The following is a 16,131-nucleotide window of genomic DNA, read 5'->3' as shown; positions in this document are numbered from 1 at the left end:
CTCCCACTCGCACCCAGTCCTCCCGCTTGGTCCCCAACGCCTTTGTACTGAGGCGCGGGCCTGCACCCAGATGCCATCAGCTGAGCCCACGCTGCTGGCAGCAGCCAGAGGGTGAGGGGCCGGGCCCTCGGAAAGCCTCAGGGTCCTCCCAGTGTCCAGACGACCCTGGTGGGTGGCAGGCAAGGCCCCGGGAGCCCTCCCCAACTGGTTTTGTTTTCTGTATTTTCAAAAAGAGCATCCCCCAGACAGTCTGCCGGGCGTGATTGATGCTGGGGGTGGAAGCTTTTCACAGTCCTTGGCCTCTGACCTTGCTTTCCGAGGCGGCGCTGCGGTGGCGGGTTCCTGGCACGCCTCCTGGGTCTGCACGGGCAAGTGCTGGCGGGGCCACTGCTCCCGCCGGGTTTTGTAAACATTCAGGAACCATTTCCCAGTTTAACAACCGGGAATGTTCTCCGCCTGTTTACCAGGTAAGCCTTGAACCAAGCGTTATTTCTACTTGCAACAAAGGGTGATCCTGGAGGTCAAAATACAACGACCTGAGTGGCACGGCCGAGGAGGCAAAGAGCTCGCAGACTGTAGGTCTGCCCAGACGCCAGTGCTGCATCCACACCGGCTGGACTTGACGTGTTAAAAATGAAAAGGGAAAGATGCGCCTCGTGCCCTGTGGACTGTCCACGTGGACGGCCTTGGCCACAGCCGACGAGACTCACAGATGCGGGGATGGGACGTGGGCCCTGCAGTCTGCCAGCCTCTTCCTCGGTGCAGCCTTGATCTCCACGTGGTGGATTAAACACATTAGCAGCTAAAGCAGTTAATTGCTGTGCAGGGGGCCGGCTCATTGTTTGTCTGTGAATCACCCACCCACACCAGGTGTCTTAGATAACAGGCTGGGAGCTCGCAGGAGGAGGATTTCCTGTCTGCAGATGTGCCGATTATGGTGCTGAGTGAAGACAGTCAGCCCGCCTGCCGCAGGCTCGTGTTCACCCGCACAGTTAACCACTTGTGGCCTGGAGCCTGGCTGTGGTGGTGGTGGTGGTGGGGGGGGCGGGGCAGGAGCAGGACTGGCTGGCCCTGAGTGGACACCTCCGAGCAGGAACCCTCAGCTTCCTTGTAGCTTCCTCTTATTTTAAAGAATGGCTGGAGCACCATGACCTCGGAAAAACCAGGAGCTGAAACGGTCCCGGGCCCCTCAGCATCTCCAGCCTCCAGGGAAGGATGAAGGCTCTGGCACGTCCATCCCTGGGCCACAGGAGCCCTGCCCAAGTTGGAAGAGCCCACCCAGGTGGCCACTGTTAGGGGGCCCAGAGTGCCTGCCTCGAGACAAGGCAGGGGGAGTCAGCCCCTGAAGCCATCTCCTCTTCTTCAGGCTTTGTCTTAGCAAAAAGCCATTGCCGTTTACCTGTGTCACGTTTGAGCCTCAAACGTGGGAAAAGGGAGCTCGTGAGATCTGACTCAGGACTGGAGGCCAGCTTCCCAACAGCACCCAACGACCACACTGAAGCCCTTGGGCCCGATGACGCAGTGATGGGGGCCCGAGGTGCCCAGGATGCCTGCAGCCGGGGTCCCTTCTCCGTCCAGGGCCGCCTCTTGGAGGTTGGGGAGGAGCTGGTAGTCTGAGCACAGATGCAGCCTGGTTCGGCCAGCTTCGGGCCAAGGCTACCAGGCCTGTTCCCTGGGACCGTGTCTTGCTGTGGCTGCGGGAGACCCTTGTGTGGCTGTGTTCTCTTAGGTGGGGACCCACAGTGGCCTGGCTGTGCACCCTGGGAGGGTCGCCCAGGGTGGGTCCCTGCCTCCCGGCACTTTGCCCGGGCTGCCTGTGCACCCTCGCTGCGGTCTGTCTGACCACAGCCTGTGCTCACCATCCACACTCCTGCCGGCACTTAAATCTTCCCTCGTTACACGATCCCCCTGCTCTTCGGGAAGTGTGCTCCAAGGAGGCATGAAGTTGGAGGGAATGCCCGTCTTCCTGTAACGGGAGGCAAGGGGCACGTGCGAGGACGTGTATCTGGTTGTCTGCGTCCCCATGTGCTGAGGAGCAAGTAGCCATGACCAGCTGGTGGTTCTCCCAGTGCAACCAGAGGAGGCTGGACTGGCCCGGCTGCATCGAGCGCTCTCGGGCGCAATGCTGCCCTGGGTGTCCTGGGCAGTCGGCGCTGGGAGGGAGGGCCATCCCAGCTTCGAGGCACCGGAGCTCACACAGTCCCCCCGAGGGACTCCGGCCAGCAGGCGAGGGGCAGCTCCAAGGGCAGGGTGTGTGGACATCGCCTCCAAGGAGGAAGCTGGGTGTCTGCTCGTATGTGGAGTTCTAGTGCTCTCGTCATTTGTAATAAGCATGGCAGCGAGTCACGTGGGTTTTAAGGAAGAAACTCTTACAAGGGAAGAGAATCACGAGGATGCGTATAAATGAATGAAAAGGGCAGTATCGGACATTCTCAAGAGGAGATACAGCTAATTTAACATGTGGCCAAAATAACACCGAATTTTACTAGTAGTCAAAGAAGCGCAAATTCAATCCTCACAGTCCCCCCTCCACCGCCCTGCAAATGAGCAGAGCCCACTGCCACTGAGGAGGGGGCAGCCCTGCCTGCGCCCCGAAACCCCCCTGAGGATGCCATCCTCATCCTGGGGGCCCACCAACCCCGTGCAGGGCGAGGAGCAGGCAGCCCGCGTGCCGGACAGGGCAGTGTGTGACCGTGACATGCAGGGTGACCGGGACGGGCCTCCACCAGTCGTGGGAGGAGCACCACCTGCACACAAGGTGCGAGGGAGGCAGTCGGAGAACGACGTGACCGTTGCCAGGTAAGCCCAGCCTGGGCCTGAGCTGGCGCCCGAGCAATCAGCCACTGGGTAGCCCCCCGGACCCCACACCCGTTCTCCATCTTCCTCTGGGGCTCTGGGCCTGAGCTGAAAGGGAGGGCATGACCCCCTGCTCTGAGCATGAGGGGGCAGCGCGGCAGAGGGCGTGGGCCTGTCCCTCCCTGTGTGACCCCTGTCGAGGGCTTGCCCACCCCAGGCCTCACCCGCAAGGCCCAGCTTCCAAGCCCTGAGGTGCCCGCGGCTGCCCCTGGGGCTTCGCCTGCTCCAGCCCCTCCCTTCCTTCACTCTTCATTCTGGAGGCGTCAGTGGAGTGCCTGCTGCATGCGGCCTGTTCTTCACTGTACTGCCCCCCACCCCCCATCAACCATCCATTTATTCTTTTTACCAGTGGCCTGGCTCACACATCCCACATACTTTCCAAGTTCATGTATGCAGAACGTCCTAAAAAATCCTGGCTTCAAAATGGACTGCAGAGGCCACCTAACTCCAGCATATGTTACCGTCTCCTGTTACTACTTTCAAATTTATCTTTATTTCCTTTGGGATCTGGGATATGGTTTGCTGGCATCTGCAAGGTGTGTAGTTACCATGGTTACCACAGGCGCAGGAGGAAGCACTCTTGACCTCCTGTGACCAGCCAGGCAGGGGTGCAAGGGAGAGCCTGGGACAGCATGGCCGGCGTCAGAGCAGCTGGTCCAAGTGCTGCCGGCTTTGCCCTCGGACTCTCCAGCCCCAGCCCAGAGTGTCACCGGGAGGCGCAGGGCCCGGGGGCCTGGGGAGGAACCTGAGGACTGAGCTATGAGCCTCTGCATAAGGGACTGTCGCCCACTAAGCCCATGCCCTCCAGTCCTGCCTGTGGGGCCAGCTCCCTCCTCTCTGGGAGCACAGTCCAGTCCCCTCCCAGGTGCCCATTGGGTCCCCAGGCACCTTGGCAGGATGCTGGGCAGGCGGCAGGTCCCACTCTGCACTCATGGGTCTCCATCAGGACCATAGGGCCAGTACTGGTGCCGTCAGAAGGTGGGGCCCTCCTGGCCTTGCAGTACCCGTGTCCAATCTGACGGCGAAGGGCGCCAGCCCTCAGCCCCCGATTCCTGGGGCCGAGCCGAATGCAGAGGCCGGAGCCATCCGCTCAAGAAGCAGGCTTAGCTGAGCCTGTGTTTTGACTTCCCGCCAGGAGAGCAGCTGGAGACTTAAGGCTCCCCTCCCCGGGCTCCACCAGCCACCACCCGACCTCTGGGGCCTGAGCCATGGAAGCTGTGGGAACTGTGCCTTTGAAGCCATGCATCCTGCCGTCGGGATCCCCCAGCCACGGTGACGGGGGCCACCCGCTGCCCCCCTGGGGTCGGGCAGGAAGAGTGGCCCTTGCCGCCCTGGCTCGACGAGGCCACATCGTCTGAACTGGGAGAGAAAGGGTGGTGAGGCAGCTCAGCTGTGACGGGGCCCAGGCTGTGAGCACACGGAGCCGGCAGTGCCTGGCACTTCCCCTCCTGGCCTCTCCCCCAAGAGCAGGGTTCGTGCGCTGACTGCCTGCAAGGATGGGTGGGTGTGCAGTGCAGGCCCTGGAGGTCTCGGAGCTGGGGCTGCCCGGGGAGTGGGGGGGTGAGGTTGTGCGCACTGTCTGCCTCCTTTGGGTCAGCTCTTGCGCCACGGGTGCCGGGGGAACGGCCGCTGCCAGATGTGGGGACACGAGGCCACAGCCTGGTGGCAGAAAGAGGTAAACCCACGTGGAGCACCGTCCTGCCTCGCACAAGCTGCAGGAGGGGTGTCTTGGTGGGGGCGGAGGCCAGCCTGGGGGGCCACGTGAGGACCCTGAGACAACCCTGCCGGGAAATGCACACAGGGGATGGGGCCCCAGTGTCTGTGAGGCCTGGGTCCTGTTTCCGACTTCCTCTTGGGCTGATGCCTTCAGAGGCTGCAAGGTCCTGTTGGGCTGAGCCTGCGGCCATGCTGATCCTTCCTGTCCATCACTCCACCATGTGGCCTGGGGCACCTGGCCCCTCGGAGTCCGGCCCCTTCCGCGGGGAGGGGCTTAGGGATCACAGTCTGGGGCTGGGGGCACATCGCCCTTGGTTGCTGCTGCTTTTACACCGTTTCTGTGGTCAGAGCCAGGAGCCTTGTATTTTTTAAAAATCATGAATTTCCAATTCAAAGTTGACGTTACGGAGTTTGAACCATCCTCTTTGAGTGACACGTAGGACCTGTTAGTATCTTCACTTGTGGGGACATGACCCTCAGAGGTACAGTTCCAATGTGGGTTCGCAGGGTCTCCCGAGTTGTCTTTCCACGTGTTCTGTTACAATAGGCCCCTTTGTTTTAGGTTGTTTACAGGTTATAGGGATTTTTTTCCATGTTTAATTTTACTTTTTGAATATGTATACGTATAAACTGTGTATATGATTTAAAGAAACAAAATTGTATCATAGGATGTGTTTAGGAGGGTCTTGTTGCTGACTCTCCATCCACCCCATTTCCTCCCCATTCCTGCTCCGTCCTTTCATTGAGTCTATGCAGGTGTTTGTGTGTGCACATGTATACACACGTGTGTGTGTACGTACATACATGTGTGAGCGCGTGTTTCAGGCCCTTGGTGCTGTTGGTGCTTGATGTCTTACCAATTCTAAGCGGACATTCTGAGAAGGGTTTTAAATAAAGCAAGGAATCTCGGTCAGAACCACTAACGAAAACCTCCCAGCCTTGCTCTTTGTGTCCTTCAGGCCGAGTTCCAGAAACCAGAGGTCTGAATTTGGAGAAGGCTGGTGTGCGTACCAACCCCAACACTCAGAAGATCCTGGTTGACGCCCAGGAAGCCACCTCCGTCCCCCACATCTATGCCATCGGAGACGTGGCGGAGGTACGGCCTGCGCCACTGCCTGCCCCCACCCCGTCCCCCGACCCTGTACCCCCGCCGTGTGGCTCACAGGGGCTCTGCGCTGAGCCCCAGGAGGACTTGGCATCACCCCCGCCTCCATGCTCCTCCTCTCTGTGGACGGGTGGGCGGACAAGGGGGCACCGTCCACAGATCCTGCCGTGAAGCTCCTCACGGGTCAGCTCTGAGGGATGGTGTCTGTTTGCACACCATGGAGTGGCCTCGACCCACTGGCCTCGGTTTACCTCTGATCTTGGGCGGTCTGCACCCCCATGAGCCCGGCTTGGGAGGCATCGGTCAGTAGCCCCCCTTAAGGGCCCAGCAACACCGGGGGCTGCTCAGCTATGAGCCCTGGCGCCTCAGGATCAGTCGACCTGTCCTGAACACGTGCATCACGTCCCGAGGAGGGCAGCCAGGGCAGGGTCCCAATCATAGGCTGGGCCCCCAGACCTAGCAGGCCTCTCCACGGTGCCGCCACAAAGCGCCACGAACTGGGTGGTCAGAACAGCAGAATTTGTTCCTTCCTGTTCTGGAGGCCCAAAACGCGAGGTCAAGGCATCAGGGCTGTGCTCCCTCCTCTGGGGAGGACCCTCCTCGCCAGGTCCAGCTTCTGAGGCCCCAGGTATCTTCACAAGCATCTCCTCCGGGGCCTGCCTGTCCCTGGATTTGGGGCCACCTGAATCCAGGCTGACCTCATGTCAATCCTCACTTTAATTATCCCTGCCAAGACCCCAACTTCCCAGGAGGGCACAGTCTGAGGTTCTGGGGGGATATGAGTTTGGGGGTGCTGTGAAACCCACCGTGGTGTTAGTTTATGTTTATTCTTCACACATTGAGCACCAGGCACTTTTCTGGGTTCTGGGGTCACTGCAGGAACAGACAGAAGTCCCAGCCCTCGTGGAGGTGATGTTCTGTCACAGTCACAGATGACAAGCAAATGAGCTATTTCAGGTGTCAGGAGATGCTCAGTGTGGGGGTCAGAAAGGTGGCGGTCGTCATCGATGCTGTGGGACAGCCCCTCCCTCCGCCTCCCCAGCCTCCGCTGCAGCTTGTGATAGGTGGGGGGCTTCCAGAGAGCCTGGCACACACGTGGAGACGGGGGAGGGGCGTGGGGAGGCCATGCACGGCTGGGCCTCCCTTTGTTCCCGAAGGGCCAGCCTGCTCATCTGGAGACAGTCTGTCCTGCACTACAGCCTGGCCCCGGTGTCCCCATTGTACCAGAGGGGCCGCCCCCGCCGTGGCCAGTGCTCAGATGGGAGCCAGTTGGCTGCCGCTTGAGCCTCGAGCCCCCCCATGAACCCAGGCTCATGAGATGCTGTGTGGGAAACAGCCCCCTGTGTCGCGACCACGGGGACAGCCCGCTGGGTGCGTCAGAGCTCCAGCCGCTCTCCCCGCTGGGTCATCTGGCTACCTAGTTGACCCATTGGTGTGGACGAGGCTTCATGCTTGCTCACTGCCCTGGGGACCTGGCCACTTAGCTGGGCAGTGCTGTGTCTTAAAACACTCAGCCTGCTCCCTCAGAAAGGTCACTCTGAGCAGCAAGAAGCGTTAACCCCCAGGGGTCTGGCGAGGGGAGGCCGTAGTTCAGGGAGACCTCATGTGGGCTGTGTCCCCGTTAGTCAGGCCGGTGGAATGCACGGGCTGCCTACACGGCTTTATCGCTGCCGATCTCCATTCATTTCTGGAATGTCAAACAACATCTGCATTTCCTGCTGCTGCAGGGGTGATTGGCAGCCAGCCCCAGGCCGATGCGTGTGGGGACACGGGGGCTGTGCCACCCCCTGCTCCCCGGCAGGACACACCCTGGGGCAGAGGCCTCCATGAAACGGCGTCCGATCTGGGCTCGGTAATGGGCTTGACGTGCCAGACAAGCTGCGTGTCAGAGCCCACTGCTGCTCCCAGGGCCTGTCTTAGCCCGAATCCGTTAGTGCGAATGGGTAAATGGTGGCTGGGTCCCTTTTGAGCTTTGTTGTGGGGGCAGCTCTGCAAAGGCACTGACGTGAAGAAGGGGTCCTGAGAGAAGTCACAAGTGGGTATGGGCGGTGTGGCCAGGCTTGTTAGCGGCTCACCCCCTTTTCCAGGGAAGGGGCCGTGACCACAGCTGTCTCCCCCCAAGCAGGACAGAGGGGAGCATGCGGGAACAAGTAGAGGCAAAATGCGTCTGCGGGAGACGCCCCACTGGGAAGGCGGTACCCCCACTGAGGGTCAAGCTGAAGTAACCCCGTGCTCCCACCTCCCAGGGACGGCCAGAGCTGACGCCCACGGCTATCATGGCCGGGAGGCTCTTAGCCCAGCGGCTCTGCAGTCGGTCCTCAGACCTGATGGACTACGACAACGTGAGTGCCCCGCCTCTTCAGACGCCACTTCCAGCCTGCGGGAGCTGCAGCTCGTTCTGGGGGTGCACGTGTGTCTGTGCATGCAAGCATGTGCGTGTGCGTCTGCAACTGTGTGTGAGGTGCAGCCCGGGAACAAGAGAGGGGGTTGCCTGTCCAGGGACTAGCCTGCAACTACCGCTCTCGGTGTACCCCAGTGGGGTCTTCAATCCCGGTCCACCCTCCAGGTCCCCACGACGGTCTTCACACCGCTGGAGTATGGCTGTGTGGGGCTGTCAGAGGAGGAGGCCGTGGCTCGCCATGGAGAGGAGCGTGTGGAGGTGAGTCAGGGCCCCAGGGAGGGGGCTGCCAGGACACAGGCCTGTGTGGCCCTCCACCCCATCATGGCCGCCCCCCACAGAGGCCTGCGGCAAGCGGGAGTGTTGGCGTTCTGCTTCCCGGGGCCTGCAGCTTAGCAGGGCGGGGCGTGGGGCCCGGAACGATGGCTGTGATGGGCTGGCGGTGCTGGCGGGCAGCCCCGGGAATGACGGGGCCTTTGGGCTGCGGCCCACCTCAGGGGGGTGCATGTCTGCCTTGGCCTGAAAGGCTCCTCCTGCCCTCCGACCTCTGCTCACCTCCACCCCTGCCCTTCTGCCCCCGCCTGGCCCTGTGCCTCCTCCACGAGTCTGGTCCTCATGGGCCTCTGTCAGCCCAGACCCAGGCACCCACCCCGGAGGGAGGGGTTTGTCATCAGATGGGGGTTTCTCTGGGGTCTGCTTTGGCCACAGCGTGTGCCCCAGGTAGCCTGGTGGGCTGTGGGTGCTGTGGCAGCTTGCAGGCGGGCTGGGAGAAACCGGACCCATGTGGCCACCAGAGCGGCCGGGGGCCCTTTGGGAATGAGCGCCCCGGGCTCCAGTGCCTGCCCTGCATCCCTGCGCCCCGGTTCCCTCCATCAACGGCACTTTATTTGCTGTTTTTGTTCGATTCATCACAAGTGCCCTGGGACATGTGTCCATGGCATTCCGTGATGTTGTTTTATGTTTCACAATGTTGAATGGCCAAATGCCCTTTGTTTGTTTTCTTTTCAATTCTGTCTTCGTTAGAACAATATTCTCTGAAGCTGCATTAATTAATAATGGCTGTGCAGCACATGTGAGGGCTCTGCTCATTTTTTACTCGGCCGCAGCCCCGAATGCGCTATCGGCCCTTCTCAGGCGCTGAAAGCCTTTGTCCAGCAGCTCCGGTGGGGGCCGCGCCTGCCCCGCCTCCTGGCTCGAGTGAGGGCCCGGCAAGCACCGAGGTGCCCGAGGGAGGCCAGATGGGCGGCCGGGCCCCCCTTCCACTGCCCGCGGTCACCCCGTCCATTCTCTGCAGCGTCCACCTGGGCTGTGCTCCTGGGCGGTGCCCGTGCCTGCACTGAGCCTCGGGCTCTGGGGCAAGTCAGAGGGTGGCCAGTCTGGCACCCGTTCCGCTGCTGTAGTTTTTGGGGGTCTTGGGCCTGGTGGGAGAGTGTCTGTCTGCAGGCTGCCGTGCCGGGAGGAGAGGGGTGCCTCCGAGGCCAGCCGAGCCTTGTCCTTGCCCCAGACCACAACCTGCGGGCTGAGCGGGCAGTTCTGGCCCACCCCCCCACTGTGCCCACAGCCTGTCGAGCTGTAAAATGCCCCCGGGGCTTATTTTGCTGCAGCCGCTGACCCAGGAATCCGTGTCTTGTCACCCAGGTTTATCACGCGTATTATAAACCACTGGAGTTCGTGGTGCCTGAACGGGATGCGTCCCAGTGTTACATAAAGGTGAGCATCCCTGTGGGCCTGGCCGGGATGAGAGAGAGCCCCCACGGCCGCGCACGCCCCTGCTGACCGTGTGCCTTTCAGATGGTGTGTCTGCGGGAGCCCCCACAGCTGGTGCTGGGCCTGCACTTCCTTGGCCCCAATGCTGGCGAAGTTACTCAAGGATTTGCTCTGGGGATCAAGTAAGTCCACAGGAATGTGGGCCGTTACGTGACACTCAGGCTGGGGTCCCCCAAAAGTCAGCGGCACCACTGTCGGAAGTCTGCCACATCAGGGTCACTCGTGGTCATGTTTTCAGAGAGTGTCTGCCCAATGGGACGGGTCCGGTCGGTCACCTGAGAGGTGGCCATGTCCATCTCTGGCTGGGCCAGCCGGGGGGAACAGGCTCATGTCCCCAGCCAGGCCTGAGGGGCACAGTGGGTCTTCTCTGCTCAGAATGAGGGTTGGGGGCTGAGTGCCCAGTCAGTCAGGAGCAGGGCCTCAGCATCAAGTGTGCTGGGAGGGCCTCCTGGGGGGTACGTGTCCTGTGGGGCCGGTCCCAGCTGCAGGCTGTGCACGGCGGGGCCCCGGGGCCCATGCTGTGGAAGCTCTGGTGGGGGTGGGTTTCTGGGTATGAAGAGGCCAGGCAGCTGGTGAGGGGCTGTCAGAGGCAGGAGGGCTGGGGTGAAGCAGAGGGAGGGGGCTGAACTCAGAGAGGAGGGCGAGTGGGCCTGTGCCTGGTGGGCTGGGGGCAGCAGGAGGCCAGGCCAGGCAGGTGGGAGGTGGGCCCCAAGGTGGGGCTGCCTGGCTGCTGCAGGCTCGGGGTGTTTGCTCCAAGGGAGGTGGGGCGGGGCCAGCATAGGTGTTGGCAGGTGTTCCTGGCTGCCAGCTGGAGAAGAGAGGATGGGGGCCAGGGCTGGGGGACGGTGAGGAGACCGTGACCTCCCAACTCTCCCCCGTGTGCTACCACCTGAGGATGGAGGCGGGGGGGACTGGAACACGCCTCCCTGCACTGACTCGTCCCCCGAATCCCCTGTCCCCGGCGTGCAGGTGTGGGGCCTCCTACCAGCACGTGATGCGGACGGTGGGCATCCACCCAACCTGTGCCGAGGAGGTGGCCAAGCTGCGCATCTCCAAGCGCTCGGGCCTGGACCCCACCGTGACCGGCTGCTGAGGCTAAGCGGCCATCCCTAGACCCAGGGTGCTCAGCATGACCTCTGCCCCCACGGCCAGGCTCAGCAGAGGCTCAGAGCCAGGTACGCATGCCGGGTAGGTCCTATGTTTAAGGGGAGTAGGGTGCCACTGTGAATTGCTCTCCAGGTGCAGGAGAAGCTGCACCTGCCGAGAGGGCCCCACCCCTCACAGGGCACTCCAGACCCCAGCCGGGTTGCTGCTGCTTCTCATGTACAGGCGGTGTCTGGAGGCCGGGGTCACCCCGTAGCGCCTGTCCTGGGGGCGGGGGGGTTGGGGATTCAGGGTGTGGAATGTTTAGTGGGCCTCCCTACCACCTGCCCCACTCAGAACAGCCCAGCTCCTTTCTCTCTTGCCCAGAAGGTGGAGACGCAGCCTCGTGCTCAGAGCCGCCCGCAGTCTGGTTCTGTTAGACTTTGCAAAGCCAGGCTGAGTGGGCTGCCAGAAGCCCCGGGGTGTGATGTTTGTCCTGAGACTCATCTAGGAGGAAATAAGCAAGTCCCTACCTGACCCCAGCCAGGGGGATGCCTGTGGTTGGGGCCTTCCCGCCTGTCAGCCTGAGAGGGGCAACCCCTGGCCGTCAGCCCCTCCTGGGTTGGGGTCCCGAGGCCCCGGGGGACTGTGGACAGAGCAGTGAGCACCCACGGGATGCCCACAGGTGGGCGTGAGGGGCCAAGCCACGGCAGAGGATCAGTGGGCAGTGGGCCAGGCCCAGAGCCTCTCCTGGGGCACCCAGGGCACTGGCTCCTCCACAGCTCCTGGACAGGGCTGCCTCTGATGAGCTTTATCATTTCAGGGTGTTTCTAACAGTTATGCACGACCTGGTGGGGCAGGGCCACCCCTTGGCTGGTTTCTCCTCTGTCCCCCGAGAGTCCCTGTGTGCGGGCGGGTGTGGGGACGTGGGGCCACCCCATGCTGACCCCCATCCTCGGCAGGCAGGATGCTGGAGGCCGAGCCCAGGTGAGCCTCGCCCCTGCCCAGTGCATCTGGACCAACCGCCGAGCACCCTGCAGGGATGGCCCAGGCCTGCATCTCGCACCCCCGGCCCATGCCAGATGATGACGACTTGCTCAGAAACCCCCTGCGGGCTGCCCACGTCTGAGTTCACTGGCGTTTCCAGGGCACAAATAAAGAGGGTGTTTTCCGGAAGCGTGCCCTGCCCATGATGTCCCTGACGCGCCCGGGGTGGCCGCCCATCCGTCACCATGGGGAAATCCCTTCCGAGTCATGCTGTGCTGGGGTCAGCGTGCGGGGGGTCCCCATCACCCCGCCCTGGAGGACCCTGCCTTTCCTCCTGGAGCAGAGCCTCCTGGGAACGCAGGCTGTGTTCCAGAGCCACCTGCCAGTGTCATGGCCGGTGACAGGAGTGGGATGATGCTGAGGCCCTGTCCCCCGAATGTTCCGCTTTCCCGGGGCCCCATCCAGCTTGTCGGCTGGGCTCAGGCTAATCCCGCACATGGAGGCTGACGGGGAGGGAGGCCCCCCGCACCTGTCAGTCACCGCGGAGAGGTGGCGCTGACAGCGACGGGCAGGGCCCGGTATTGTACTGGGGCTTTAGCGGCGGTTAATCTCGTGTCTTCCCTAAGAAAACATCACTTAGTCTGCCGCCCGGGAGCCCTGGGTGGGACCCTGCTTGTCAGCGAACAAAGGAATGTCTTTGCGCCTTAATGGGCCTGCGGGAACTCAGACGCCGCTCGCGTGAAGCGTGTGCAGCGGCCCTCAGACGCCCCATTGAGACGCCAAGTGCCGGGAGGGGCCAGGCCTCTTGACAAATGCAGCGCGATCAGCAGTGTCCCGTTTAACGCCCGGGTGGTGGCCCCGCGAGGAGGTTCCGTCTGCGCTGGGCATGGCCTCCCAGCCTTGGAGGCAGGGGGCGGGCTTTGCGGGGTCAGCTGACCGGGATGGAAGGGGGGCCCTGGACACTGGGGTGGCCGCATGGGGCCAAAGAGGGACCTGGCGCGGCCTCGCGGCTTACTGTGATGCCGGGTGATGCAGTCGGGCTGGGAGCCCCACGTACCTGCCAGGCGGCCGCCCCACGTCAGTGTCCCTGCAGCCCCTTTCCCAGGGCAGCGTCGATCCAGCTGTGTCTGCGACATCCTCTCTCTGGCCAGTTCACGCAGCCTGTGTGGCCACCGAAGGGAGAACAAAGCCCCCACGGTGCTCGGGACAGCCCTGGGGCGCCGCCAGTGTGGAGGCCCCTCCCCCATGCGGGGCTCACCCCCTCCCTGTCCCAGGCAGGGGCCTGGCCCCGTTCCCAAACATCAGGAGCTGCATAAGGGCCCAGCCATGTCCCCCATCCCCCTGCCCTGGGGGCTCCAGTGGGGTGGTGTGTGCAGACCCAGGCTTCCCTCGCTGACCCCCAGTCCCCTGCCCTGCACTTGGGGAGGCACCCGCTGTACTCTTGGGTCTCAGGCCGGAGCTGGGCACAGGGCATTCTGTCCTGCTTGTGTGTCCCTCGGGCCTGCCTGGCTCCAGGGTCGCTCACTGCGTGGCCTGAGACCCCTCCCTGGGCAAAGCCCGGCTCCAGTCCCTCCTCCCAGGGAGCGTAGGGAGGGGCCAGAACCCCACAGGCCAGGTGCTCTCCACCTGGGCCCAGGGCCGCCTCCTGCACATTGGCATGTTTTTATGGTGCAATGAAAACAGGACTTTAATTCCTCGGACTGTCTGTGTAACCTACAGTGGCCCCGCGATGCCCTGCGCTCATCTGTGGCTGCGAGTTGTGCAGTGACGTGGGGGCGCTGCCGCTGCGGTCAGCCCACCCCTCCCCTGCCTCTCCCTCCGTTGGGAAGCCCTCTGCCGCCACCCCAGTCCTCTCCCAGCCCCCTGAGGTGCTGTCCCCGAGGTCCTGGGCCCCCAGGGAGGTGGATACACAGGGGAGGGTGACCAGTCCTCAAGGGCTGGGCTGAGGGCTACACACCCTCCGCAGGCCGTGGGTGCCCCCCAGCATCCCACAGCCGTGTGGTGACCCCCAGTGTTGCTGGGCGGGTAGCAGGGAACACCCACCCCACACGTGCCTCAGCCATAGTTTCACGCGGTGGCAGGCCTGGCTGAGTAGGTGACCGCCAGGTCCAGCCAGGGGTCCTCCAGGCGGAGTTGCCCTGTGAGAAACAGCCATTGTCAGGTGGTGCCCATAGGTCGGGGCATCTGTCCTGTGGCCACAAGCCAGGCAACAGCTCAGAGACGTGGCTGGTGTCCTGGCCTGAAGCAGGCCCCAGTGCTGGGCCCAAGACCCTCACCCGCCGCTCACTGCCTGACGCTGAGCCTCCAGGAGCTGCCGCGGTGCAGGTGGCCCAGGGCCCTGCGAGAGGGACGCCGTGAGTAGGCTGGGCAGTGCGCTTGTCCAGAGGCCCAGGGCCACCAGGCTGAACGACTGAGCCCTGTGGACCCTGTTCAGGCTCTGGGCGCCCGGCCCACCCCAGTCAGGGCACCCCCCACAGTGAGGCCTCAGTGACCCACACTCACATCACTCACGGAAGCATCTGGTTCTTACGAGTCCACCATGAGAGGCTCCTCCGTGCTGGCCGGGCCTGGGCCAGGCCACCAAGAGCCCCAGGCTGCCCCCACTCATCCCTGAGCCCCTCTGGGAGCCCAGGGCCCCTGGCTGCCCTCACCTGAGCCATGGCCTCTTCCTGCCCAGCTTGACCAAGCCTGCCCTGACCTCCACTGCCCACCTCCTTTCTGGTCAGCGCCCACCGGTCCTGCTCGGTCCACCCTTGGGTCCTAGTCCAGGTGCACGTGGGGGGACGCTGTGGGCCAGCCACTGCCAGAAACAGGTTGGGAGATGCCCCCACACACCCCCGGGGCGAACAAGCCCAGCAGGGTGCCTGGGCCCGAGGTGGCCACATCACAAACAGCCCCACGAGTGTCCCCTGCCCTGTCTCTGCTGTAGTGCCAAGGTCCCACAGCACATCCCTCTGCTGGCCCAGTCCTGTCGGGAAGCATCTTTGGTGGAAGTGATGCCTGATCCCGATGGCCACAGATGGCACCCCCTTGGGCTGGTGCCATGGTGCCTGGGGACAGTAGCTGGGTTGTCCGCCCCGAGTAGCCAGGGTCCGGCTGGAGACCCGCTCCTGCTGACACACCGGATCTTTTGGGCAACACTGGGAGGGAGAAGACTGTTTTATAGATGCTGCTTCTTGGTCTGCAGGAGCTCCGCCTCAGGACAGGTGGGCTGTGGCCTTCAGACCTGGGTCTGATGTCTGTGGGGGGAAGCACAGCCTAGTCTGCCCTGAGGCAGACCCCCGCTCTCCCCGTTTGCTCTCCCCAGGCCCACTCCTCCCCATTGGCCGGCCCTCCCTGCGGCCCAGCTCCTGGAGATCTCTCGGGTTTCTGGGCCTGCCCCGAGGGCTCTGGGAACCCTGCACGTCCTGGGCCCCAGCCAAGCACCTGTGCCTTCCCAGGGCCAGCAGAGCATCTTAGAGCTGAGCCCGCCTAATCCCAGCCAAACGTGGCTTATGGTGCTCGGGTGTCCCTAATCCTGAAACCCAAGCCCGGGTCCCAGCAGCCATACCAGCACCGTCCAAGTGGGCAGCAGGAGGACCACCTCCCTCTGCGTGCCTGTTGTTTGGAGCTGACCCCCACTGGGGACAGGGCACCCACAGGGTGAACACCCAATCCTGACGAATGCAGGTGAGCTCAGGAACCACCGAGCCCTCACTGCCTGGCTGGTCCTGCTCCAGCCTTGCCCCCGGGCTGCCCAGCGGCGACAGCAGAAGCAAACAGGAGAGGCAGGCCTGGCTAAAGCCTTGAGATTCTGGCCTCTAGGGTTTCATGGGACAGTGATCCAGCCTGCAGTTCCATGAAATTAAGTTTGTTGGGGTTTTTTTTCCCTAATAAATTTGGGATCTTTATGGCATAAATCTGATGATCAAGTAACACCAAAAGCTTGGGAATAAAGTAGAACCATGAGCAACAGGCACTGTGGCCTTGTTACGTAGCAGCTGGGGGTCAGGAGCCTGCAGGGCCCAGCTCCCTGCCTGGCCGCCAGCCACTGACCCGGCCAGGGCTCCAGGCACTGGGCACGGCCCCCCACAGGCCCCCTTTTCATAATTAGGTTATCGAAGCATGCAGCCCATGATGGCAAGAATGGCTAATGGCCCCTGATGGTCTTAGTATCTTTGAAGAATTTTCATACCCATAAGTTCCCCCAAAGCAGATGTAAGTGGCTCCTGAGCTACCA

The 16,131-nt window shown here is 62.7% G+C and overlaps 1 protein-coding gene across 5 annotated transcripts in view; it reads left to right on the top strand.

The window, feature by feature from the left end:
* Positions 1-12,101, top strand: part of TXNRD2 (thioredoxin reductase 2) — a 34,758-nt gene extending 22,657 nt beyond the window's left edge. For 2 of the 5 annotated variants that reach the window (XM_030764300.2, XM_022551466.3), the window contains 7 exons: positions 5,532-5,668; positions 7,924-8,019; positions 8,244-8,336; positions 9,714-9,785; positions 9,867-9,964; positions 10,812-11,017; positions 11,888-12,101. In XM_030764300.2, the coding sequence (XP_030620160.2) occupies positions 5,532-5,668; positions 7,924-8,019; positions 8,244-8,336; positions 9,714-9,785; positions 9,867-9,964; positions 10,812-10,941 (626 nt within the window). In that variant the 3' untranslated portion in view covers positions 10,942-11,017; positions 11,888-12,101. Of the gene's footprint in view, positions 1-5,531; positions 5,669-7,923; positions 8,020-8,243; positions 8,337-9,713; positions 9,786-9,866; positions 9,965-10,811; positions 11,031-11,887 lie in introns of all 5 variants that reach the window. The other 3 variants (XM_022551467.3, XM_022551469.3, XM_022551468.3) reach the window with 3 other exon arrangements.
* Positions 12,102-16,131: the final 4,030 nt, after the last annotated feature.

Source organism: Delphinapterus leucas, chromosome 14 (assembly GCF_059928025.1).
Source record: "Delphinapterus leucas isolate spDelLeu-1000000601 "Yukka" chromosome 14, BTC_Dleu_Yukka2, whole genome shotgun sequence".
Taxonomy (NCBI): domain Eukaryota; kingdom Metazoa; phylum Chordata; class Mammalia; order Artiodactyla; family Monodontidae; genus Delphinapterus; species Delphinapterus leucas.
The sequence above is the reverse complement of the archived record's forward strand: the minus strand, read 5'-3'. Positions and strand labels throughout refer to the sequence as shown.